Source organism: Accipiter gentilis, chromosome Z (assembly GCF_929443795.1).
Source record: "Accipiter gentilis chromosome Z, bAccGen1.1, whole genome shotgun sequence".
NCBI classification, from domain to species: domain Eukaryota; kingdom Metazoa; phylum Chordata; class Aves; order Accipitriformes; family Accipitridae; genus Astur; species Astur gentilis.
Window position 1 is genome coordinate 56,785,379 of NC_064919.1, and position 27,710 is coordinate 56,813,088.

The following is a 27,710-nucleotide window of genomic DNA, read 5'->3' on the forward strand; positions in this document are numbered from 1 at the left end:
CCCACACCCACAGTTCAGACAAAGCGGGTTTCCAATTTCTTCATTACACAGTAATTACTGTAGGATCACATCCAAGGACAGCATAGTTTCTAATCACATGCAACAGCTAGTACTAATATTCCACAGATATCCAAAATGGTGGCATTCTTTAATAATGTCAGAATTTGAAGTATATTGCAACTTAAGGTCTGCCTTAGCAGTGTTACAACAGATGCTCAAATTAACAGCATCCACTGAGAACATCTCTAAGATGGCCATATCTTTTGATCATCCAGCTAGCCGCACAAAGAGACACAGGGACCATCTGAAGTAATTGGTCCCAAGCAAGTTGTACAATGCCTATTCTATCCAACTTAAGAAAAGCTACACAATTTAAGAATAATACAGGAAAACTAGTTTTTTAACCAAAATCAGAAGCAGGCTGAATCTTAGTTTAAGTCAAAACCTAGACTAGGTCCCAAAAGAAATCTTGCAATATAAAAAAAAACCAAACAAACCACAACACAAAACTGAAACCCATATGCAGGCAGTCATTCTCCCTGCACGTGAGGGTAGAAGTGAGAGAAGTCATCTTGCTGAAGAATAGAAGTAGCAAGCTGGTTGCCACAGGCTCTGAAGGTTAACATCAACTATCAGTTTTCTACTCCATTAATGATGAAGATCCCTCAGACAGTGCAGCATTCTCACCAAACCCAGAAGAAACATTAACTTCACTGAAGTGCAAGGAGAGGAGCCTGGGAAACCCACTGAAAGATGGCGTACTGATACGGAAGCAAGGACTAACGTAATAATCCTCAAAATCCATCAGACAAAAAAAGGTATCAACCAAAGAGCTTCTCCTTGAAGAGGGACACTAATGGACAAGAACCCTAATGTACTTGGAAATTTAAGTCCATCAAGTTAAAGTCTCTTGTTCACTAACGACAAAGTCTATTTTAGTATAATGGAACATTAAGACCTAGGGGAGAAAAAGTTAAAATCTACTCTTAATAAATCTATTATTAGAAATACTCTAATGTCTGTCTGCACAAATCCAGGAACTTGGTAAAGCTTTTAGGAATCCTCACAACTAATAGTAATGGCCATCTAGCTACCTAAATTGCCAGAATCAGGCTGGGCACGTAACTCAGTGCCATCCTACCTCACACTGCTTTTCAGACAGGCTCTTTACAGCATCAAAGACATTCATGTAAATGTTTATGGATCATAAAAACATCCAACACATTCTACATAGAACCAACACAGACTTGACTATCATCTCTCTGGCTGAGACAGAGACCTCAGACTACTTCCACATCTGAAAAAGTTCAGAGGGCATCACTCCACAGCTCATATTAAGCATGAAGGTAACAGAGAATTCTTGGTAAAGTATCTGGTTCCCTAGAATAAATAACCACAAACAGTGTTCTTTATGACACATCATGCAGATACTACCTCAAGATTTAATTTAAACTTCTTTGTTGATTGATATAAAACCTGAGAGAGGTATCACCAGCCAAACACGACAGCCCTGAAAAAGTTACCTACACTTGAGCCATACTAAATCTGTACTTCCATATAGGTAGGCATACTGACATGTCTCAGGCTGCACAAACATCCAGCTTTCCTGTGACTACTGTTGAAAGCCTTCTCAAATGGAAGGCCTTTGTTACAAATTACTTAAACAGGAAAAGACAGCATTTGTTTGCACATCAGTAAGTCTTTCCACTACTTCAGAGAAGAGCTAACCATCAAGAACCTAACACAAAGTGAGAGAACTGTCTGCCTGAGACTGAGTATATATCCAGTGGTGCACACGCAACAAATATGGAATAGAGTAAGTTAAGGGGAAAGGGTAAACTTTTGTGTGACAGCACTGTCAGACATGTCCTAGTGGTGCCACACTAAGCTACTGAAATATCCCGCTCCTGATTTAGAGGTGATTCTTAAGCAAGCTGTGGTGGAAACTACCTACAGTTATCTCAGTTAACTTTAGGATCTAAGCATGTGTTGGATTCCTCATGAGTCCTTTCAAATAGGGATTCAGCTTTCTTCTGTTCAAGACAGGTTCATATCATCATCTTCTGTGTTAAAAAACAGTTGCTCGGAGCAGAACAAAGAAATGTACGACAGCAGTGTATGAAACTTGATAGCACACCCTTGACTTCCAAAACTTCAGTGGTTCTTCGTGATACCAACAAATGCAAAGGCGAAATGGAAATACATTGAATAAAGTGGCAAAAGGGGAGGAAGACAATACTGGTAGAAATAGGAACACACTTGTAAACAATGCTGTCTCCAGGGAAAGGCTGTATTCAGAAACTGAATGCAGAATATGGACTATCATGCAAAAGGTGTATAGCCACAACTGGATGCCAAAAGAATTGGTACTGACTGAAGGTCAGTATTGATAAAGCTGATACTTTGGTCTCTTCCTCATTGATGAAGATAGGGCTCTTAAACAAGCACCACAAGCCTTTTGCATCTTTGAGCTTATCAGGAACTGTGACTCCAGTTCAATCTGGAGAAGTTCTGCTCCTCCAAATGGCACTAGGTTTTCTGTAAACAGAGCCATCTCTCTGCAGAAATATATGGGCCTTACAACTATTGCAGCAATTTAGTTAAATGCTAAGCATACAGCCTCAGGGTGGGGGGTGGGTGGGTGGGAATCACAACAGAAACAGCTCAGCTGTCCTGTTCTGTACAAAATCAAGGAGGGATACGTGTACCTCCTCTGTAGCAGTCACAGCTGGTAGGAGAGTTCTGTTTAGCCGTAAGGTAGTTACCCCTTTGAAATTACTATAACTAAGCTCTTGCTCAGAAAGGTTAATTTCTCTCAAGCTCTTTGCTAGAAGAGCTCTGCCATATTTTCCCACTTCCCATTCACTGTAACTACACTATTTAAACAAGAAGTGGAAATAAGAGAGGAACAAATGAAAAGAGCTCCTCAGAGGAGGTACACTCCTATGAAGTGAAGGATTACAAGAAAGTGGGTTTTACCAAACCTAAAACTGCAAAACAATGTATTTTAAGTTTTGTACAGAACTTGTGACATGTAAATCTAGCAGCACTACTGCTAAAACTAGCTTTCTCACTTAAGGGATGGACAAGTCCTGCTTCATCCTTTAAGAACAGCTGTTCTTAGGAGAACATGATGACCTAAAAGTTACCTTGTTAAGAAAGAAGACTTAATGATTGATTGGATTCTCCACTTGATGGGACTGTCAAATGTTTCCAGCTAGAAAACCAAAGCCAGATGAACATCAGATCTGTTGATGCTGTTCTAACTACTGTCAAAGAATCAGGTGTGGAACATACAAGCAAGTCAGTACAGACCCAACCTCCTCAATGCAGAGCCACAGGACTACATAGAACCACTGGCTAGGGCAGCATTATCCCTTACTGAAACTGGTGGAGGAAGGGTAAACACACCACAATTTCTGGACACATTTTGGATGAATATTCTTAACTAGTTCTTCATGCTCTTTGACAGATTTTCTTACCACCCCCAAAAATCTTCGAAGTAGAGAGAAGTGTGCTCCAGTATAAATTAGTCAGGCAATTAAGGCTAAAGGTGAACTTCCCTGACAAGCACAGTCTATGAGAAAATTACTGAGATGAAGTTTCATTTTTGGATAAAATTCCCAGCTACGCAGTTCTGAGATAGATGGTGTCAAACAACACAGAACTCAGTCCTGAATCGATGAATACAGTGTGAATACCCATGGGACAGCTAAGAAAAGAAAGCAAAGAACAGTTTCAGGCCTTCATCTGAGTCAAGACGTGGATCTGTGTATTTTGGAGACAACTGATGTGAGACAGGCCTGCCCTAGAGGACTTTGTTGCAAGAACTGGGCCTATAATGATGGAAAACCCAGTCCTGAGATGGGGTTGCAAAGATTTCCAGTATCTCATACATAAAAATCACCATTGGTGTTACTGGTTCCAACCACTGGGGGCAAGGGGAGGAGGGGAAGGATGTTGCTTGAAGTTGTTTTGTTGTTGCTTTTCTTTTTTTCTTTTTTTCCTTTTTTTTTTTTTTTTTGGGGGGGGGGGGGGGGGGGGGGAAGTGTACCAGAGGGGCCTAAGGCCCCACAGGACTAAGTCTGCCACAACACATGGTACAGTGGTACAGTAAAGTTTATTTACTATTCATCACAATGAAGCCTCAGATCAGAGCGAAGGGGCTGGAGTAGACCAAGTCAATGCACTACAGGTGACATAGCCCTCAACTGTAACCTTCTTTTTGGTGAGTTTTTCTCCAAACTGAAAGGATATAACAGGTACAGAGGGAGAACCAGTCTGGAAACTGAGCATCAGTGACAATTCGAGAAGTTGTGGACCTGTGTCCACCTCTGACACATATTCCTTCCAATGTATTCCAGTAATTTTGATGGCTTTACAGGCACCACACTCATGTCATCCATTTGTAAGCCATTTTTATTCTGTTTCAGATAACAATAAGTGATTTCACATCTTTTAAGAATATACCTGTTGTAGATAAGGCAGAGCTGAAATTATGCCACCCAAGAGAATCATCGTCTTTAAGAGAGAAGATAAAAGGGAAAGGAGCTTCTCCAAAACAACACAGCAAGGACAGACTAGAGAACTCTAAGTACATCTGGCAGCAATATGCACAGTCCAAACATGAAGAGCAAAACACCCAGGAACAGTTAACTGCAGAAGAAGATCGTACTAGCAGTAAAATATGAACCTTGAAGAACAGGAGTGAAGAGATAAAGTAGATGAAACAATTTCTGTAGCAGAGAATGAATGTGTGGCAAAGCACACCATGACCTCCCTATTTATCCACATCAAGCACATAGGTGGCAGGATATATGTGTGGTCTACAGACATCAAAGGTAAACGCTAATGTATGAAAACAAAGTGGTGTGAGTGCCCACATAGCTACCATATGAATATGCACATTAGGTAACACTAAAAGAAAAAAAGTGAGACCTTGAACAATTTGTACCAGTACATTCATCAAAAACCCAATCACTGATAAATGTACAAGTCTCACTTTCCAGAAAGCCTTCCAACAGTTTTTCTTTCCAAAAGCTCAAACTTCCAATACCTTAGACTGATCTGTTAAAGAACTGTGACTTCAACAACTACCTTGTGACATTGTGTTTCTGTGCCTTACCTAATTTTGTTGGCTAGGAATACACAACTGCTATACATAATCTTACAGTAAAAAGACTGTCTCCACTTGCTGAAAGGTGACAGGTAGATCCTGAAGTCCACATAAATAGAGATCAATCTTCTTTTTTAAGTTTGAATATGCCAAAGAAAAATCAGACCTGTTGTGAAACATTTTCTACTTTTGTACTTTTAACTCATGAAAACCAACAATATCTACAAAAAAGGAACATAATTTCACTGCAACAGTTACAAACACTGTTTCTCAGAAATGGTTGCCCACGGCTAACTTACATGTATCCACATTATTGTAAAATTAGGTAATCTTAAAGCCAGGTCTTTGAAATCACCACAATAAACATGTAAATTCAGAAGAAAGTATTTTCATTTTGATCATACTGGTTGACTAAGTTATTTTCATGTATTTCTCACAATATCCAACGAAATGTTTACATTTCTATTTCCACTTTTGTAATTCTCCGACATTTTAAGTAGAAAATTTACACAGATGCAGATACAGAATCTGAACTTAACATAGCTAAAAAAGTGCATTAAATTGTATCTGCTACTAGTAAGAGCAACAAAAAAGTGCACTAAGTCAGATTCACAGCTACGTATTAAAATAACTAAAGTTGATATAGCTCCTCTAAAAACGTATTTTGAAAATGCACATTTAGTTAATACTGAATATACATTACAGCCTTCTACCTTTATGTTAGGTTGCACAAACTACAGTATTTTTACTAACCTCAGTACCAAAAATTAAGAATCCTCAACTCAAATTTTTATTTGTTTGGAAGCTTAACTTAATGCTTTAACAGATGTTATTTTAAAAAAAAAAAATCTGGACCAATTTCTCAAGCAAATGAAGTGGTGTAAAACCTGTTCATTAATAAGAAATCCTTCCAAACTCAGGGTTTCCCACCCACACATTGCAGGCTCTGGAATTTGTTTTTACTACAGAAACAAACACACAAAAAAAACCCACAACCCACGCTTAATGTCCTCTCTCCAGTTCAGAATCCATTTCATGCCCTCAGTCACAAAGTTCTCTATAACAAACCTTTACCAGAAGTGCAGACCTGCAAGTTTGTGCACAATTGTTCTATTTGGAATAAAATTGATCCAGATCAAGTAACAAAATTTACTCTCACGAGAGTTCTCCTTCAGCTCCAATGAGAGGAATTGAATATACAGAGAATAGTAAAAAATAAAAATTAAAACAATATTTACTTGGAAAAACCCACAGGAAAAATTCAGTTATATAGTTTCTTTTTTTTATATAAGGATGGATTTTAAGTTTCATGAAGACAAAGAATTAATACTTGACAAGTATTTAGGCATGAAAAATAGCATTACTCCCAATGGATTCACTATATCCAACTGAAAAGTGTTATAAATTTTTTAATAATTTTTTTCTTGGTTGCAATATTGAACTTGCTTTCTTTGATTCCAAGCTTCTTCAAGAAATTCTTGGTTTATACAAACCAAATAACAACATGTGATGTCCTCAAAATAGTATCAGGAGCACTTACTCATCGTACTTGATATGATAAATAGCTTCTTCATCAGTGTCCATACAGTCTGAATAAGATGTGGATGGTGTACTGTCCAACTTATTTGCATTTTCTCTAGAATGATCTTGACTTAAATTTCCATTAGTCCTTTTGTAAGTGTTACCACTCTTTCCTTGAGCTTTACCATTCCTATGTCCTTTTGTTGCTCGGGTAACATTTTCTATATGAGCTTCAAACCAGGCTCCAATGCTGACATCACGGGCATCCACCAATTCATTTATCTAGAAGGAAAATTCAGTAATGAATTTATGCTTATTTTTATCTAATCCCAATTAAGAAAAAAATAAATAAGACAATTTACTATGCTACTAAACTTTATCAGTAAAACTATCAACTCTAGTAACTAGTTGAGCTTAAGCAAGTTCAAGTAACATGCAGTCATGAATATGTTGCGCTTTCAGTATTTTATTACTCATCCCTCATTAAAATGTAGTATGAATATAATCTGTACGTAATTTCAAAAAGGAAGGCTAGATTTCTTCTTTCCCCCCCCTTCAAACCTGAAAGTTAGCTTAATCTTTTTTTATTATCCTTATCCTTTCCTCTTGCTTTACCACTTGTTCTTCAAGGCTAAAATAAACATACACAGTATTAAAATACTAGCTCACAACCAAGGGTTTTAAAGACTTTCCTGAGCCTCCAACTTGGAATTATTATTTAACCTTCTATCTTTCTGGCCTGCAAGATTTTTTTTAACCCTTCAAGACTAAAGGAGAGAGAGGAAACAAGTCTAACAAGGTTGCCAGTCAAAATCTTATGACTGAAAGAAATGGAACTATCTCCCAGAATTGCTCTCTTCTGTACTCACAGTAATACTGGTATTAAGCAACCAAACCATTTTACTATCCTAAATCATGTTTCATTTTCTCAAGTTTTCAGCTAATTAAGCAGATGTTCCTTTAATAATACTGAGAATACTGAAAAAAAAAAAAGATTTAAAGAAAACTTCCATCAACAGTAAACCAAGTGTAAAAAATTATTACAACAGAACTTCTGCACAGCCATACCATAGAAAACATCTATAATAAACAATATGAAATACATACATATATATACACAGTTTAAGCTACAGCCTTTGTCAAGTACCAATGCAGTGGCAGACAAGATACTTACTCTTACTAACCCCAAAGGCTAGTTTCTATAAACTGAACGATCTTACTGTATTTTCACAGGAGCAAGCCAAAAAACGCACTCAATAACATTTAGTATTTAGAGTGAAGGAGTCCTTAGGTATCTGAAAATGCAACTGACAGCAGTTTGAGCTAACAAGTTTATTCCAAGAAAGCAACACTTCGCATTTTACTCTTCCCATTCACCATCTTAAAACGGCCTCCAAAACTCAATCCTTTATTCTTCCTCCCATGTAAAATACCAACATGGGGTTTTTTAATTATTATTCTTAAAACCAACAGTATTCAAAGTACAGTTTTTCACCGGGACAAAAATTTCAGCCACATAGTAAACAAATCAGAGAAGGACAGCCTCATTTTAAATCTATCAATCTGTTTTAAACATGAACAGTGAATTCTGGAACTTCTAGAAGAAATCCTCATGAAGGCATCCCTACACAACCTTACATGTTTGAATTAGTTCTAGCTCAAAGTGCTTCTTTACTTCCTCCTCTCAAAGACACAGTTGAGTGAGATATGCACTACCAAGGATTCCCCCATCCACTGCCACTTCTTGCGACCAGTTATAAGTGCCAGAGAAGCCATGTTAGCCAAGTCAGAAATCATCAACAGATCCAGGAAAAAAAAAAATTTTAAAAATCTACAAAAAGTCAGTGCAAACTCCCTTAATTGTTTGTCTCCAATGCATCCTTCCATAATTTGATATGCATACTTACACAACAGACTTCCCACCCTTGCAAACAGTAAGGGCCAATAATTATTACCAGAGATCACTGAGGAACATCAGACAACTGTTTTATGTTACTGGTGTCTGGTTTAAGAACTGGGTTATTAGTAGCTCTTTGTGAACAGTATTAAACAAATACTGATTTTACTAATTACAGATTCAGTTTGTGTGGTTTTTATTCCCAGATAGTTAAGAGTTCTCAGCTAAGATGTTTTTACTACAGCCAGAGATTTCTGGATGAAAAGTTATGAAGTCTGTGCGAGAATCAGAATGGGAAACATGCACGTGCTTATAAATGAGTTTTGTTTTTTCTAATATCATTCCTGCATGACCAACCAGTGTTACTGCAACTCCTCTCTTGTAACCTGTCTTTTATTCCTCATTTTGGCATTGGAGATCAGCCATGGGTACTCTGCTTAGCCAAGATGATGTCCTTCACACATGCCAAGTCCATTTTGGGATGGAACCCCAGTTCTTAAACAAGACACCACTTACAATTCTCAGTGTTAGTAACAAGGGACAGGAGTTGAACATAATTCTACCCACTACTAGTCCTTCAGAGTCCATTTAGTATCAAATGTCAGGTACAAGTAGAATATAAAACAAGCTAAAGCATTCTGATTTACATAATATACAATGACCACACAGAGGAACTCTGTCTAAACCACTATTTTAACCATCTAACAATACTTTAATAATTATTAACTATTATTTCCAATATCAACTCTACCACTTTTTTTTTTTTTCTTTTTTCTTAAAATTACGGGTTCCACAATGACTACCTTTTCTTTTGGTAGCTGAAATCAGAAAGAGAAGGAGGGCACAGAGGCTGAGACTACTCATAACATGGAGTAAGTAACAGGTATCTTGCTGAGTCTAGCTCTGTATGCAGATCCAGTGAGGCACAGGACTTTCCTCAGAGAAAAAATTGTAACAAACTATTCCTTCCTGTAACCAAACAATTCCTTATTGCTTGACAAACAAGCAATTGCAAAATAATTAAATACATCCACCTATCTAGCCATCTAACATAACTTAGCTTATGGCCTTTTAAATTGACTTTTATTAAACAAGTTTACTACCTTTGAATTACACTATTGGCTAAAAATATATTTTTAAAAGTTTCCTGATTCTGTAAGTAGAAATCCTCTACATGTTCCTACTGTCATCTACAAATAGCAAACAATGCAATGACTGTACCCTTATTTTTCTCTCTCTACATTAAAAACATATGGTTGGCTGAAAAAGTAATCAATTCACAGGTAACAAAGAGGAAAGTGTTAGGTCCCTAGAATTAGAGATCACAAAAATTCTAGCCAACTCAACAGAATGCGTTTCCTCAAGTACATTTGCCAATATCACCATTCCCTGTACTATTTTCTCTTTTAATCCTAAACAAAACAGCGAAGAGACTATCTGATATAATTTTTAGCATTTGATCAACTCATCTGTGGCCTCCCATCTCCCCAGTATTCTCCCCATCCTTTCTTGTATTACCTTTTACACTCATTGATTAATTGTAAAGCATCAGAGCTGAAGAACTGGGTTTTTTCCCACTGTAATAAATGGAGATAGAAGTAAAAGAAAGAAGCACAGAAAAACTTGTGTCTCCATATTCAAGCTACTGACTTTTTGACTCCTTGATTCATCAGAGAATGAGTAAAGCTCACTGCACAGAATGCTACAGCAATGTAGAGAAGTAACTTACCACTTGTCCTTAATACCTAAAATATTAAAGTAACAGTCTGCATGAAAGTAGGACAGTTTCCCATCAGGATGACAGGTCTAAATAACAGTGTTCCTCTAACTGAAATCAACCTGTATATGTATGGTAGCTTCAACCTCCTTTTCCTTCTCTGTAATTTTGGACATTTTCCAGATAAAGGATTACTGCTATGGATATTTCTTATGCAAAAGAAACACCCAAATAGGAGGTAAAATGCTACCATTCCCTATATATATATATATCCTACTAAATATCCAATGATCTAGCAATCTGGAAACTACCCATTTTCTGTCTAAATTAAAATTCTGGTAGTCTGATGTAACCCTACATGACAATATCGAAAAATCAATGAGGTACAAAACTAACAAAGAATATGATATAGGTGATTCCTAAAAAACCTATAATAAAACAGCAATCATTACATCACATACAATTTAAAGAAATTGTGTATTTCCATAGCTTATCTAGTTCTAATGCAGCACTGAGTCCTTAGTGTTAAAACAAATATTTGCCAAGCTTGGAAAAAAAATAAGTCAGGGAAAAGCTACACTTCTCCACAAATTTTTTTTTCTTAGCTGCTTCTGTTCACAAAAAGTATTTCTGTTTCACAGGTACTCTAAACTTTTTGGAGAACATGTTTTGGAGATCACAATGTGTCAGAGTTCATGAACTCTCCTGAAACCTGCAACACCAGTGAGCTTGGTACAGAGACACTTTCGTGACTCTGCAAGAGTCAACTTAAATGAAGTCAATTTGATTTATGTCAAATCATGAAAAAAAAGCAATGACTATACATAATTTTATACAATAAATTTTTTTAACAATAAAATTAAACCCACAAGTGTGAAGTAAGTTTCCAGCTTTTGAAGTTTGTACATACCTTGTACAATCCAATGCCAGGATCAATGAGAAATGAGCGAGATGATGTAGATGGCTGACTGGGTGATCCACTATTTGTTTTTTTGACTTTGTTCTTGCAGTTGGAAAGAACACAGGGATTGACTTCTCCATCCTGATGTGTCACAGAAGCAGTGGTAGGAGCTTCAGACTCAGAACGTATCAAAAGCTGAACTATGTCATTTAGTCCAACATTGTAGTCAAATAAAGTATGTCCATCTTCTAGCTGTCAAAAGAAAGGTATACTTGTAAAATTCTACCTTGAGGTACATCAGTAGTTTCCAAATCTTCCTTTTACTAATAGTACAGACCAGAAGAGGCAAGCCATCTGTTTCAGGTAAATAAAAACCTAGGACTCAAGTATATGCAAAAACAAACTCTCACCAAGTTATCTGCAGCCATGATTTCATCCAATGAAAAAAAAATATCAGAAAAATTAGAAACAGACCTTTACAGACTTCAGACCTTTTAATTATGCATCAACACCTAAGATAATGCAGTGATTTTCTAGTAAAAAAACAGGTAGGATCTACGTTGCCACTTGTATCATATACACAGTAACTATAAATACATGTGAGAATTTTTAAATAAACAATCCTTGTGTTGTGTACATTTCAACTACATAATTTCACAATTCGCTCTTTCTCAATCTTTTCTAGAAAGGAAGGCAGTACCTGATACTTCCCTAATATTTTACAAACTATTTTCTAAACAAAACATCTAGATATAAAAAAACCTCATATACATACAACTCCATTTACTTTTCAAAACTCTAGACCTTAAAGTATTGTGCAAGAGCAACTACACTTAGAGGGAAGCAACACCAAAAATACATACTAGGCCTTAAAGTTTATTACAGGAAATCTTCTAAATTGAGATCATTCAAAAACATTTTTATTCCAGATTTAGCCAGGTTCCCCATTCCCCGACCCCACCCCAAGATCAAAACAAGGTTATTCACTGAAAGTAAGTCTTTTAACTGGTCAGCTTAAAAGCTATTATAAAAATGAAGAAAAATGCACTATGTAGCACTCTCTCAAGTAACTTTGTACATCAGGCCCCACTATATTCCAGATGCAATGAGATCCTGCAGAACACCAGAATATACATAGGAGTAGACATTTCAATCACATATAGCACACAGTTACAAAACATTGTTTTGGGCCCCATTCTTCACAGCTTTAAGGTACCTTTTATTATCTTTATTTTACCCAATGATCTCACCTACCTACCATTAAGCTCACACCAAAAAACGCCAAGTTGTATGCTAGGAGAGAAGAAAACCAGGAACTAGTGACCACTGCTGCTTTGCTCAGTCAAACACTCTTAACCTACAGCATCTTTGAAGCAGAGATTTAATTTACCTAGAAATATAATACATTGCTTTGGGACATCAAAACTAGAATTTGATTTGTTACGTTTCACTTCATGTTGCAGTGGGAGAGAAACATGCATGACTAAAAAAAACTCCCACCTGCTTCCAAACTACTTTTGCAACAAAAAATTATGTGACTTCTTTCCAGAACAGGTGCTATTTTCAACATCAGTGTTTCAGGAATCTTTTTAAACAGATCTGTTTTCATGAGCTTATGGCTGGTATCAATACAAGAAAAAGTACGGAGCAGGAAGGAACAAAAAATACAGAAATCGGAGGGAATTCTCCAGCTTCTCACTAACATATCTGTGACATTCAAATGATCTCAGGAGAGACAGAAGTGGAATGTATGTGCCTTCCTTCAACCCCTCTGCTTTTTCAAAACAACTCTAAAGGGCAGAGGACAGTTAGAGACATAAGCTGACACTCAAGAAATGAATCAGTTCTTCCATGAATGTATGATCTGTAAAGAGAAATTACTCTCTATATTGCTGATAACTACTGTACCCCACAGCTGGGATACATATACAGGAGTAGTCATAGTTTGTTTCAATGTAATTGAAACCGACCCAGCTGTCTGGTCAATAGCTGTGGGAACAACCAGTGTAGCTGACTCTTTTCAAACCAGTTCAAAACACACCAGCAAGTTTAAGTAACCTTTCCTGTCCCACTATGTCATATGTTCCTATGCTTTTGAAAACTCTTTAATGAAGGGGAAAGAAGTGTTCTTGCAGTCCTATGACAATCCAGTTTTGGGGGCTTCTCATGCCACAAGAAGTTTGTATTTTCACTGTCAAGATTAAAGAAGTTTAAAAACAGCTATTCTTAGATTCAAAGCACAAATAACCCTCCAAAAAGACAAATAATCACCTCACAATAATACATTTGAAAGGGGCTGGGGTGGTGGCAGGGACAAGATCCACTTTTCTGGAGCTGCTACTACTTCTGAGCACTACTCCAGGCTCACTGTGAAGATTCAATCCCTCACAAAATGATTTTTTTTTGTTGCAAAATGCTTTAAAAAAAAAATAAAAAATCAGCAGTACATCTGCAAAATAGATCAATTCTGAAATAAGGAATAAATTGGATGTTATTGAAGACAACATAACTTCTGCTCCGTTTTTCTGTTCCAATTGGACTGGACAAGCTGTGGCAGAGGTTCCAGCGTGCCATTTCTAGAATCCTATGGTATAAGGAAATCTTCTGAAAGCTAATGTGGTGGAGAGAAAAGGATAACCTTGCTCCTGGTAGACTGAGGGTATGTAGGCAACACACAGGTGAGAGCAAAGAAATACTGTCATTGATCCTTTTCTCTCAGGACACACCATGTGCAGGCTGACAAAAAAATATTTTGAGGTACTGGAGTTTAAAGCCAATTCAGTGAAGACCTAAATCTCAACAGCCTGAATGACCTACCACTACCAGGTAACCAGAGTTAACACTCAGCTAAAAAATGTATTCTGTCTAGTCTTTGTGATCTATTCATCAGTTATGACCGCAGCGTAAGTTATATCTTCAATCCACAACTGAATCCACCCTATTAGCATGAGAAAGAGGGGAAAAAAAAACCCAAAACCTTAAAAAAGCCACCTGTCCAGGAATAGTTATATTTAACATGTTCAGAAAGCAAGACATACCTAGGCTAGCTAGGCCTTGAGTAAGAAGCAGCCTTCTCTAATGACACAAACACCCATGCCCATGCACAGACTACCTACTCATGCATAGGAATCAAAGAAGTCAGTTTTGATGAACATGAACTAAACAATCAACAGAATAAACTGGTGACTGCAAAGTTGTCTACTTTACAGTACTAATTTATAATGAATTAGCATTCTGTTCTCTGCCCAAGTAGCTGTGGGATTTTTGCTTTCTTTCTATAATCAGTATTCTTTGCAGGAATATTTTATTACTATTCTGTGACTAGTGATGTCATGCTGAAGTCTGAAAGCACAGTAACAGAGAGAAGACTACTATAAACACACTTCAAATGAGGCAAGATGTAGTGTTTGGCAGTGTGATAGAGAAAAAAGCACCTGTTTATAGTATGAGCAAAAAATACATTCCCAGAGTATTAGCAACCATATAAATTTAGACCAAGTCCATGACTGCTACCCTGCCTTCTTCTAGGAACAAAGTAGAGAAACACAAAAACTCAAGTTCACAGGCTATTTGACTTGCAAGAACTAATGTGTGTATCTACAAGTATACCTATACCCAGGACTATTGCACCACTGAATTGAAATCGTTGGAGTAACAAAGTTGGAAAACAATCAATGTTTAAAGAACTCCATTCCACAACAGAAGCAGAGAAGAACTGTAAGATATTGTTTCTTGAATTACTAACACTATACTGATGTTAACATAACAAGGGGATCTTGGCCAGTAAGGCTATAACATCACAGACTACTAGAGTAAGAGAACACTAATGCAGCACAACGTACCTGTCCCTCCCTCCAGTGTTACATCTCCTATTCTTTTCCAAGTTGGCCAGGGACTGTAAGATGACTTTTCAAATTGTATTATTGAAGCAGTATCAGATGCAGAAAACTCAGGACCTGCCACTATGTCTGGATATTAACAAGCACTAGGAGAAAAAGCTTGATACCTTACTTTCTAGTGACAAACAGCATTTTAAATCCAACCTGGAATAAAGTATTTCCTACCCAAAAGAACTACAAAAAACCAACCCCACAAAAAAAACAAAACCACATGCAAACACCCCCCCACACACACCTCTTATTTCCTGCCTTACTGTGTCATCAAAATTCATGAAAGCATTACTGAATTGAGTCCCAAATAACCTCACAGACAAGTTAAATATTCAACCTAGAAAGGTTGAAAAATTTCATCAAAAACAGTCTGGCAATTTGTAGGCACAGGTGCTGACCAGTCTGCCAGTCAGCCTTATAGTATGCTCACTTCTAACAACAAGTTACTTATATAAATATATAAACAATTTTGTCCCATTCTGCTGCTAAGAAGATTCCCTGAGAAGATGTTTGCCTGGACCATGTATTAAAAGAAAAGGAAGAAACATTACATGTTTACGTAATCATTCACTAAGCATTTAAGGACACTTGTCATTCACAAGTTTATACACGCAAGCCAGAAACAAATGTAATCAAGCAAGTACCAGATAATCAAGCTGTATCTCATTCAAGTCAGTTATGATTTCTTAATGGGTGATTAGAATATGTACTAAAGCAAAAATAACTGAACAGGCAATTTCATTTATGAAATTTTGCTAGCTTTACTGATCCTACTGTCATTAAAAAAAAAATGCATTTGTTTCCTTAGCAGTAGATTTCACTTTCAGTTTTTCTTCTTCTTAATGACTGTCATGCTTCAAAAGCCTTTAAGGCTTCATTAACATATTCTGAATTAAGTGACACTAAAGAGCAGCTAGATTTAGTGTACCTAACACTCTTTCACTACACTAAATAGCGTAAGTGGAGAAACAGATTACATCTTTCAAATGTTTTTCATAGATCACATGTTATAGACACTAATCAATTTCAAAATACTTCTAGAGAAGGTTGTTATAAATACTTCAAGACAAGACAACACTATGCTTACGCTACTACGCAGAAGTAGCTGTAGAGCAAAGCAATACTGGAATTGATATCTACCTACTATCACTGCTAGAAGAATTGTCTTGTAACATCAAGCCACAAATGACTTTAAAAGCATGTAAAAGCTGCACTTCGACAAACATGAATGATCATGCAGAGTACTGTATGATACATCACTTGGAAAAAAAAATATATATGCCCAACAAGTAATTCACCAATTACTATCACATTAAATTGTCTACAAGTCCCAGCAGAAGCACAGCTCATCATGGGTTAGACAGCACATACAGAGACCTCCCAAGAAAGCACATAATTGCTCTTATAAGAACACATTACCTACTGTTTTTATCTTAGAGTGTGATCCAGGACAGTTAAGTTCCTGGGTCATTCCAGCCCAGGAACATTCCAGCCATTCCACTTGACAATAGAGATCTTTAATCAGTTATGGAAGTGTGCCTTTGAGCATCTTCTGAGGCTCTTTTCCAAGAATTAGAGCAGTGCCTACATCTACTAATAAAGATGAAAGAAACCACAATGAATGCAGAAGAGCTCTTTAATTAACATAGTATGATGAAAAGTTAAGTGACATCAATCTTTTATTCTGCACAGGTATTACATGCACCCTACAAATTTCTTTAACAGAAAATGCGCAAGGGTGAAGAGCTTCAAGCTCAAGTTGAGTAGAAAAAATTTGGTTAAAGAGTTGTTTGTATGAGTTACCCAGGGAGTAAGTTAGTCTTAAGAAATCAAGAAACTGCGACTTGCAGCTCAGTACTTACCGAAAGCAAGCAAAGTGGACTTCTAAAATTTCTAGTATTCTCCATCTCAAGATTTATGTAAACCTAACTTTTTCTGCCTCTGAGAAAGCTGCTGGAGTTGTGAATTCCACTTAATGATTTTACAGAAGCATTCAAACACATCTCCAACCAGCACCTAGTAATGAAGGCCTAACTGAAAATTCAAAATCAGCTTTTAAGTATGTAACAGTGAGTTTTGGGCCAATGGGACCAACTCGGGTCAAGAAAATCTCAATAATCTTTACTGCACATTAGACACTCAGCTCATGGAATTCAGCCATTCACAAAGTACGCTCAGTTTGCTTACACTTTCAAAGCTGAAAGAGAACCTGAACAATTATTTTTTTATTCCACATGGAATACTGTAGCCTACACCTAGAATATCTGGTATCTGAAGAGAATGCTTCAGGATTCTGGGATCTTTAAATTCATTTATGAACCACATTCAGAGCAGTAGGCACAATAACTGAAGGTTACTTTCTTCATATGAATTGGAATGTTTAACGTGCTGTCGATACACTTCCTCCTCAACCAACTCTAGTTTCAACTGTACTTGTTGCAGCTCCCATACAGGCTGCTCTGTCAAAAAATACTTTGTCTGGAGATCATCCTACTAGAACATCCCATGTCGGTCTTGCACATCGCACAGTTCTGCTGCTATCAGTGACATTTTTTGAGTGATGTATCAGGAACTGTTCAGGGTCTAAAATGATATACCTGGCCCTGCACAATGAAACTCCACTCAGACAATCCATTATACTAAAAGAATAAAAAGGCAAGTAGCCACATCCAAACATGTTTAACCAAAGACTGCACATCCACAAGGTTTAGTGGCTCCTTCTCACGTGCCTACAGAATACTGTTTCTGAAATTCAGGCTTGACTATACTATGATAGCACAAGAGGAAATTGCCTCAAGTTGCGCCAGGGGAGGTTTAGATTGGATATTTGGAAAAATTTCTTTACTGAAAGGGTTGTCAGGCATTGGAACAGGCTGCCCAGGGAAGTGGTGGTGTCACCATCCCTGGAGGTATCGAAAAACACATAGACAAGGCACTTCAAAACATGGTTTAGTGGGCACGGTTGTGTTGGGTTGATGGTTGGACTCAATGATCTTAAAGGTCTTTTCCAACCTAAACAATTCTATGATTCTATGATCTCCACATTTTAAACAAGGGTTTTGCATATACACTGTACAGTCATAAAGACACCTTGTTCATACTGTTTTCACCTTGGTGCTCCTGAATGTTCTCCTAACTCTCCGTTCCTTATTGCAGCTGGCATTTTTAGCAAAGATCCTCATAGAAACCAAACAGCAACACCTATCAGTCTCATGCAAAAACTAACTGTAATAAAGGTTTACTTTACTATATGGGAAATAACTTTAATCATGCTTAGAAAGAAATACCCAAGAAACCCTAGGTCACCATTATTAGTGCTTTTCCTCCTTGACTTTCTAACAAGCTCCTCAATGAAAGCAAAGCCCAAATAGAAACAGATTGAGACTTCAAAAACATGTTTCTTGTTTGCCACTAGAAGCACTTTAATTTACACAGTTTCATTAAAAGTCCTAGCATTGACAATCTGTTCTCCAAGATTCATGTTTTTATTTCTCAATAGTTTGGACTTCATAGCTTGCTGTTAAAAATAAACAGATGCAAATGGCAGATCATTCGCTCACTTCAAGAAGAAGAATTTACTCATCAATTAAAAAAAAGATAAAAATAATTGCTCTTATTCACTCTTAGTATTCTTTAGCGTGATGACATCATAATGGAACACGAGAGTAGGTACAATATCTGGACAAGAAAGTTCTCTGACAGACTCTAGATCCATATCCCTCCAGAACAGAATACAGGCAGATCACAACATTTTAAAAAACAGTAACCAAACAAGTTATTAGTGTCTGGAGATTACGGTCCAAATTAGATTCAGTTCTGTCATTTTTTTGCCATGAGATTCACATCTCAAAGCAGCCTACAGGAATGTTTGAAGACATGACCCTTATGCCACCAAAAATCCCACTAACAAGGTAACAACAATTAGTCTTTGTATCAGAGAGTGTACTCCCTTTTAACTGCTTACATGTGTTATTCAACAGGTAATGATCTGCCCTGGACTCAAGGAAAAAGGTAGCAGTAACACTGGATGGCATCAAATGTCTTACTCTCAGTAAATCATAATCTAGATAGGTATCACAGTCTTAGACTCCCACAGTACTCAGCAGAAAGCACACAGCAAGAGGAACTCCTAGAGAAGGAAGAATATGGAAGCTTCCAGTATCTGAGAAAGGCTTTTCTACAATTATAGTGACAATCAATGAGTTTGATCATACCACAGTGTGAATATGCTGTGCTGCTTCAACTCTCCACACATAAGAGGAAGTCTGGCATATGCTACGCAAAGCCACACAAGCTCAGAAGAAATTGCAGAATCTTGCTGCTGACACTGTCTGTAATTACACACCAATCTCAGTACAAACACCATGATAAATGTACATCGGTCATCTTCATACTCAAACAAGACTAACTTTCTCTAAGAAGAAATTCACACTTTTCCTGAAGTTCTGTAACCAAAATTAAGTACAGAAGCCTACATTTTAAGGCCACGTTCTCCAGCAAAACAGTGGGGTTTTACACCATAACTAAGAAATTATTTGGAGAGTGTACAGGTGGTTACCAACACATTTTACCTTTTGATCTGGACTACCTATAATCCAGAAAAGATTCCAGTGTACAAGATTAGTGCCAACATGAAAACAGCTGAAAGTGAAGAGCTGTAAGAAAAGGCTCTTTGACTTAATCAAAAGATAAAGGTGAAAGCAGCCATTCTTAGTCTCAGCCAAAGACTTCTACAGGGTTCAAGTCTGCACCTCTTCCACGTTAAACCCTCTAAGAAGGAGTTCAGGTTTTGAAGACTATTTCTTCGTTTATCACTGGGTGAGTTACAGAAAAAAAAATTGCTAATTTAGATATGACATCTTCCTCTTCAATGCAACTCTATATCCCATTAAAGGAACATTTGCTCATTAACTTCTAGCTAGAAAATGAAGTTAGAGCAGCAAGGTTTCTCTTCTTTTGCAGTTCTCAGAAATCTTCCAATTACGCAAATAAAAGTTCATGGCATCTTATGTCTGACATTTAGGATTACCTGATACTTTTGTAAAAAAAAAATATAAAAAAAGTCAAAATATAAAGCTGCACTGAAATCCTTAGAAGCATGGAAAGACTCATCCATCTCTATTGCTTAGATGAGAGCGGTCAAGTACCTCCTGTATGATGGTATGGACTTCTACAGCACAGGCAACTGAAGTTCAGCAACAGTGGTGCCAGGGAGAGCAAATGACTGTCTGCAGCTTGTAAGGATACCTGTAATGAAGAACTGGTTATTATCTGAACCTTCTGTAATCAACAACAAAAGTCTAAAAAAATAAGTAAATACAATAGTGAGGTGTATCAGGGTAGTTATTTTAACATAATTTAACAGTTAAATGATTAGGAATAGAGATCCATTTAACAGCTTTTAAAGAAGAGAATCATCTCGTAACTTCCAATATAAATGCTATCAACACTTGATTACATTTCCTCACTGGAAATCCTCATCATTTCATTCCATATTCTCCACAGCTTCCATATTCTTCCTTCTCTTGCTGTATGCTCTCTGCTGAGTACTGTGGGAGTCTCTGAGACTATGATACCTATATAGATTACAATTTACTAAGAGTAAGACATACGATACCATCCTGTGTTACAACTACCTTTTTTCCTCGAGTCCAGCAGAGATCATTTAGTGTAGGCCATACATCAGCAGTGTTCTGCATCTAAGGGTTTGCATGGTTTTTTTTAATGTAAAAAGAAATATTGTTTCCAAGACCTTCCAGATTAATTAAAAAAGCACAAGTACTACACTGTCTTAACTAGATTACATTAATAAATATACATGCCAGAAAATATAGCCTTAAAGCTGGCTGCAATTTCTTACAGGTTGTATTATGTTTTTTCAGCTTCCTACTACTGAAGTCATACATACAAAATAGTATAAACTATTGTGTCTTCACATATGCTTCAGCTTTTCCTTCAGTTTGTTTAGGTGCTTCGAATTACAAAGACAATGGTACTGAGGAATGGCAAGTTGCATTAGTAGTTGTACAGCAAAAATTTAACAAGAAGCTGATTTCAGTAAACAACTTCTGCAGTCATATAAAAAAACTTGCAAATAGGGCTACCAAACCTACTGCCAGATAAGGTCGAAGTATAACCCATTAACATTTCGGGAATTTTGGAATGCTGTCTGATCCTTTCTGCCCTGTAGACTCCAGATGACTGACTCTCACCAAGCTACAGAGCTACTTGCTACCAGCTTCATTGTAGAATGGCAATTACTACCTTTCTAAGACTTCTTCAAATTATTTCTCCAAAATATAAAATGTAACTGCTCCAGTTGAAGACTTCTCACACCCAGATTCTCCCTAAAGCAGATAGGGTTTGGACAGCTTCAGCTGAAAATGTTTACAGTTTTCCAAACAAAATAAAGCTGGGAAGAGATTGTATTAAGAAACTTGATTGTTTTATGAATAGGTTTAGCACACCCATTCTTCGGGAAAGAGTCCATAAATAATGCTTTTCTATCCTGGAAATTCACCCAAGCTGTAATTAAGAAGCCCTTAAACATACAGTTCACAAACCAGAGGCTTAGAAGCTCAAACTCACACAAGATTCAATCCACTGCTCACATGCAGTGAGGTCAGCAGAAGTTAGAGGTCTTGTATAAGAAAGGCTGTAGGCAAACCAAGGCATGTCCTATTGTCAGATTTATAACCGCGTGTTTCACTGAGGCTGCTTTATCACAAGGGTGCTCTCATGCAAAACTGAGGTTCCTCCACTCCTCCCACCCCTCTACAGTTTCAGTTAAATTTACAGAAACAAAAAAATCCTAAACGCTTGGGCATTACAGCATGGGTGTGGCAAACTATACTTAAGAGTCAGCTTGCACAGCTAAGTAACACAATGCATGCTACCATACTTTTTTGTGCATAAAAGCAGAGCTGAATTTCTTCTAGTGAAATAAACCTAATTTGCAACAACTTTCACATCAAGTAAATAATTGGCTTCAGTACTCTCACTTCCACCTGCTGACTTCAGTCTCCCATGAAACAGGTTTGGAGTGTCCTCCTCGCCAACAAGATTAGTGAGCATGGTTGATGATTGGACTTGATGATCTTGAAGGTCTTTTCCAACCTAAATGATTCTATGATTAATGACTTCAAAAGCAACTTCAGTCACTGCCTCTTAGGTATACTAAGAAGAAATATTTGGGCTTCAGTGTCCTTCTTCCCTGACTCTGGTAAGCACTATGGAAAAACCACTTGAGATGATGGTTTCTGTAACAACAATAGCCATTTACAAGTTTTCACTGAATTTAAATTCCAACAGGATGGGAGAGGATGATGGAAGAAGCCAACACAAGATTATATTATTTTCTGTATTCCGTACACAATACATGTTGCTGAAATACAGCAATGTGCATGTTTAGTTCTATGTGAAACGCAAGTTGCCGTTAACACCCCTACAGTCTTCCGGACAACCTTAAGTCCTCTGGCAAGTTTTCAAACTTAAATAAACTTCAGTCTATTTTTACTGCTCAATTTTTCCAGCATTGTAATTGAAAGCTAGAAATCCCACAATAACTATCAATGACTACAGCTTGGTCCTATAGAAAATCTGGCCTTGTAGGTCAAGATGCCAAGAATTTGTCATCATATAATATCTCCTTCACTTTCATGAATGAAACGGAGAACTTCTATTCTCATCAGGAAGTGCTATACAGGTTTTCCAGTTAGGACAGACAGAGAGTATGCTGCCACAGGACAGGTTGTCTTGTCTTGCTTTTCTGAATTTTAGAGGAACTCCACACAGTGCATTGTAGTTTACTAGTTTACTCAGTTAACATGTAACACCACAGATAAAGCATTAGATGGGAATAGTCTATGGTGGAAGAAGGTTAAGATAGGATTTATTCCAGCATAAGGAAATATTTGTGTCCCTCCAACTTCTTCAACAAAGGAAGCAAGAGCTGTCACTGTGGGTTTCTATGTTCAATAGACTTTGCTGACTTAACTGCAGACTAGGTTATTGTGCCACAGTAAAGAACTATGCATACACTACTAATTGCTTTTCCTCAGAAAGTTCTGCCTCGATCTACAGAATGACTCAACTTCTCTGGCTGATAAACAGTTATTCAGCTTTACAGAGATGTGGATGCCCAGAGTGTCCAGGATGTCCTTACACACCAGACCAAGTTACAGAGTAATACTATCTTGCTCACTCTTCAGTGTCACATGTGAATGGTGGATCCTCCTGGCAGTTAAGAGTTAAAAAAACAGGAAGCAGTCTGCTCAACCAAATAGTGCTTTTCCTGGTTTTACAAGAGAAAAATAGTAATACAAAGTATTGCATTAATCACAACACTAGGTTTTAATCAGTAGTTCTAGGGTACTTTAATCCTTAACAACAGGGGCGTTAAGTACTGCCCCCTTAAAGTCCTGCATTTATGTTTGAAGATCAGACAACAGCAAATTACAGTATACCACATAAGCTACATTAAATGGACACGGATACTTCTAAAGAACTGCAAAATAACAGCTCTAGCTCCAAATGTTACTTGAAGCTGTTCTCTACTGCAAGCTAAGAACATGAAGTTGTTGAAATTCAGCCCATAAACGGTGACTCACTTAGGTTTCTGTGTCCTTATAACCTCATACACCTCACATTTTTAGAAGAGAGATAGTTATTTAGCCAGTCTTCTGGTACTCACCACTTGCAAGGTCCAAGTATTTCTATAAGTTCCCAGACAGACTACAGGAAGCGGTATTCAGTAGTAAAGTGACGGTTCTACCAGCAGACTGTACAGATTTAACCATACTGAGTACTAACCAGACAAAATAGGAGAAGAGTTTGGACTAGATCATGTTTTTTCCAACATGCAGGAAACTTCACTTTTTTTCTCCATGTTTTCACTTCCATATACTGCTTTCTATTCACCTCACACTTAACTTAAATGCCCTTTTTTATTTTATCACAGCCCTGAGAGAACTTAAGTTGTTTACAGTTTCATTTGCTCACATCTCTCAACATCCAGTTTTACTTGGGCAAGAGCGATCCTTCTGACCTTTTTTCCTACCTACTAGCACCACGGGATCAGAACAGTAATCCGTAACCATCAAGGAAACTTCAAAATCAATTATGTTAATTGCAAGAAAATGGACATAAATGGTGAGTGAAGCTACAAAAAAGAACTTCCAACTCTTCACTGAACATGATCCCACCTGTGTCCTAAACTGGATAAACTAAGTACTAAACTCACAAATGCTGCTCATTTAGGCTACTTCAACTATAATACTTCACTATTCTGCTTTCTTAAGCAAGACATCTGTTAACTAAAACGTTCAAGCTAATTGGTCTGGCCACTGACAGACTACATAGAAAAAGCACAACACGCTACAGGCTCATCTTCGCTGCTCCTTGGGTAAACCTTGTGTTTCAGTGCTCTGCGCTGAAAGAAGAGGTGTGCTGGCACAGCACAAACCTGAACAGATTACACAACTTCCAAGACTGATGTTTCTAGATTTGGTCCCTTCAGGGAAACGCGAGATTGTCCGTAATGGTCTCGGCAGACGCGTCCTCACAAACACTCAGTCACCAATCTGTAGAACACAGAAATCTACTAATTTCCTACTGGGTTCACAATCTAGGCTTAGCACCTAGCCATCAATGCTTAGCTTCTAGTCATCGTTAAATTTCTGTTTCTTACCGCCCCCCTCCCCGCCCCCATTTGTAAAGACACACACTTCAGCTCTTTTGAGGCAGAAACCTCACTGCCGTGGATTACTGAATTTAGGCAAACGCTGCAAGACTCGTCTGTTGCAAGAAGGCACATCTTAAGAGCCAGGCGCCCAGAAACGTACCACACATCCCATACCTGCCTTACCAGGTAATAAGCGTGCCTCACTCAACAACTCAAGCCGCGAGTACACCCCATAGTTTACGTAATGCAGCAGGAAAGGTTACACCCTTCAGCAACAAAGATGCAGCCTGAGGCAACCTATTCGGATCAGAACATACTTGGCACCAGAGTGGAGGGGAAGTACGGGCTCACAGAAAGCTTTCCGCCAGCTACCGCACGAACACCGCACCCCGCTCTGGCGGAAACGCCTCTTCGGACAGACGGACGGACGGCCGGACGGCCGCAGCCGCCCCGCTCCCACCGGTGACACACCGCTCCCCGCGCCGAGGAGGCGCGCGCGCGGCGGACAACTTGTGCCCGCGCAAACCAACCCCGCGGGGCGCCGCCCCGCCCCCGCGGCAGCCTCGGCGGGCCGGGCAGCACCCCGCCCCCGCGGGGCGGTGGGAGGGGTTCACAGCCGGCGGACCCCGAAAACCGTTACTCGGCCGCGCGGCGCCGGGGGAGGGGCGCGCCGCGCCGACCCCGCAGCGGGTACTGACGGGACATTGCACTTCGCGCCGCCTCTCCCCGCCCCGCCACGTGCAGGCCCCGGGGGCGGCGTTCCGCCCTGCAAAGCGCCCGCGGTCCGCCCGCGCCGGACGCTTCCCCCACCCCCCCACCCCCCACCCCCGCTGGCCGAGGCGGCGACAGGGCGGGCGAGGCACGAACCGGGCGCTCCGCTCCCGGGGTCTGGGGGCGGCGAGGAGAGCGGAGGGGCTTCCTCGCCCCTCCGGGCGCCCTGTCACTTCGGCACGATCGAGGCAGGGGCGGGGGGAGGAGCCTCCCGCGGTTCAGGTGGGAAAACAAACACACAAAGGGGCCTCTCCGGCACCCGCTCGCCCTCGGTGGAAACGGCGGGCGGGAGGGCGCGGAGAACGCCGGCGCTGGCTCCCCCGCCCTGCTGTCAGGCCGGGCGCTTCGGCTCCCTCCTGCACCTCACCTCCCCCCAAGGCCCGACGGGACGGGAGTAAACAAAAGCCGGAGCCAGCGGGCGACGCGTGGGTGGGGAGGGGGACCTCCGCGCCGGGCCACACAAAGAGCCGAGCCCGAGAGGGGACGCGCGGGGCGGGAGGAGGGGGAAGCCCCCACCCCTGCCTCCCAGGTAGGGGCGTTTCCGCCTCACCTGCTTGCCCCGGTAGAAGAGGCGCTGGCGGTCGGGGCTGACGCGGAAGGTCTCCTGGATCTTCTCCCGCAGGCACTCGATCTTGGTAAGGCGGCTGAGGTCGTCGATGGTCTGGGTCTGGGTGCCGTCTATGGTGCGGACTTGGATCCACATGGTGCGCGCCCTCCCACCGGCTCAGCCAGCCGCGGGGAAGGGAGGGGGGGGTCTGGGGCAGGAGCGGGGCGAGGGGTCCGCTCCCCGGCAGCGCGTCTGCGGCGTGCGAGGGAGAAGGGGAGGGGGCCGGGCGCTTTCCCCCTGCCCTTTGTTCGGCTCGGCGGGGCAGGATTTTCAAATCCCGCGGAACAGACGCGAGCCTCCCCGCCCGCCGGGCCGCCGTCCTCGCTCAGAGGGGCGCGGAGAGGGAAGGAGACCCGAGCCGATCCCCCGTCGCTTCACCGATGGCCCGCGCCGCGAGCCCGCCGAGGACGGCACAGGGCGAGGCGGAGCCTGGCGGGAACCGCCGCGGCCAGGTCTAACGGGCGCCGCCGGGAGCCATCTCCCGACCCCGGGGAGTGTTTACCGGGCGCCGCCGCTCTCACATGGAGGTCACGGCGCCAACGCGGATCTCGCGAGAGCCCCCGGCCTCGGCCGTAAAGAGACAACAACACCGGGGCGGGGGCGGGGGCGGGTGGGAGCGAGGCGAGCGGGCGGCACCACGCCCCCCTCCCGCTGCGCTCGGGCCGGCAGCCCTCGCGCCGCATTCGCTCCGCCCGCGAGCTCCGCCCCCTCCTCCCCCCGTTGCCGCGCGTCGTCCCCGCCGGCCGCGCGGTTCGCGGCTGGCGCGAGGCCTGCGGGGGGGCGGGGGTGGGGTTGGCGCCCGACGGGGGAGCGACCGTTGACGTCTCCATGGCGGCCGAGCGGGACGGTCTCCCCGGCTCCCTCTCCTCCCGGGGCAGGCTGCCCTGGCCTCTGGGGCCCGCAGGCCCTGCGGCCTAGCCCGGCCCGGAGGCCGGCCGGCGTTAGAACGGCTGAGCATCCGCAGGAGGCAGCCGGGAAAGCGGTGTCCGCGAGTGAAACCCAGGCCCCAGCGTCGCCGAAGACAAAATCTCGACCCAGCCAGAGTCAGCTCTACCTGAAAAACACGGATTCAGGCTGGCTGCGCCTCTTGGCCTTAGACGGGTGAAAACATGGGGCAAGACAAGGAAAGGCGAGCCTCAGTTATACTTGCAAGTCCGATGTGGGTTTGACTTTCTGTGTTTTTCTAAATAAGGTAATTCTACGAATTAACGTCAGAAAAATCTGGATTTACTACCCTGCTGTCGGGTAGCCCCAGTAGGCAGCTGAGCCCCACACTGCCACTCGGTTGCTCCCTTGCAGTAGGATGGGGACAAGAATAGGAAGGGCAAAAGGGAGAAAACGTGGGTCGAGATAAAGACAGTTTAACAGGTAAAAGCAAAAGCTGTGGGCACATGCAGAGCAAAATAAGGAACTAGTTCAGTGCTTCACATCAGCAGGCAGATGTTTAACCATTTCCAGGAAACCAGAGCTTCATCGTGTGTAACGGTTACTTGGGAAGACAAACGCCATAACTCCCAACGTCTCCCCCCCCCCACCCCCCCCCCCTTCCTCCTTCCCCCAGCTTTCATTGCTGACCGTGACGTCATGTGGTCTGGGATATCGCTGGGG

The 27,710-nt window shown here is 40.7% G+C and overlaps 1 protein-coding gene across 3 annotated transcripts in view; it reads right to left on the reverse strand.

Moving 5' to 3' along the window:
• The window catches only part of UHRF2 (ubiquitin like with PHD and ring finger domains 2), a 93,958-nt gene extending 67,299 nt beyond the window's left edge, over window positions 1-26,659 (reverse strand). For 2 of the 3 annotated variants that reach the window (XM_049794304.1, XM_049794303.1), the window contains exons 1-3: window positions 26,046-26,659; window positions 11,162-11,404; window positions 6,657-6,919 (exon numbers count right to left, since the gene is read on the reverse strand). In XM_049794304.1, coding sequence (XP_049650261.1) covers window positions 6,657-6,919; window positions 11,162-11,404; window positions 26,046-26,198 — 659 coding nt within the window. In that variant the 5' untranslated portion in view covers window positions 26,199-26,659. Of the gene's footprint in view, window positions 1-6,656; window positions 6,920-11,161; window positions 11,405-16,465; window positions 16,550-26,045 lie in introns of those variants that run through there. The other variant, XM_049794305.1, reaches the window with a different exon arrangement.
• Window positions 26,660-27,710: the final 1,051 nt, after the last annotated feature.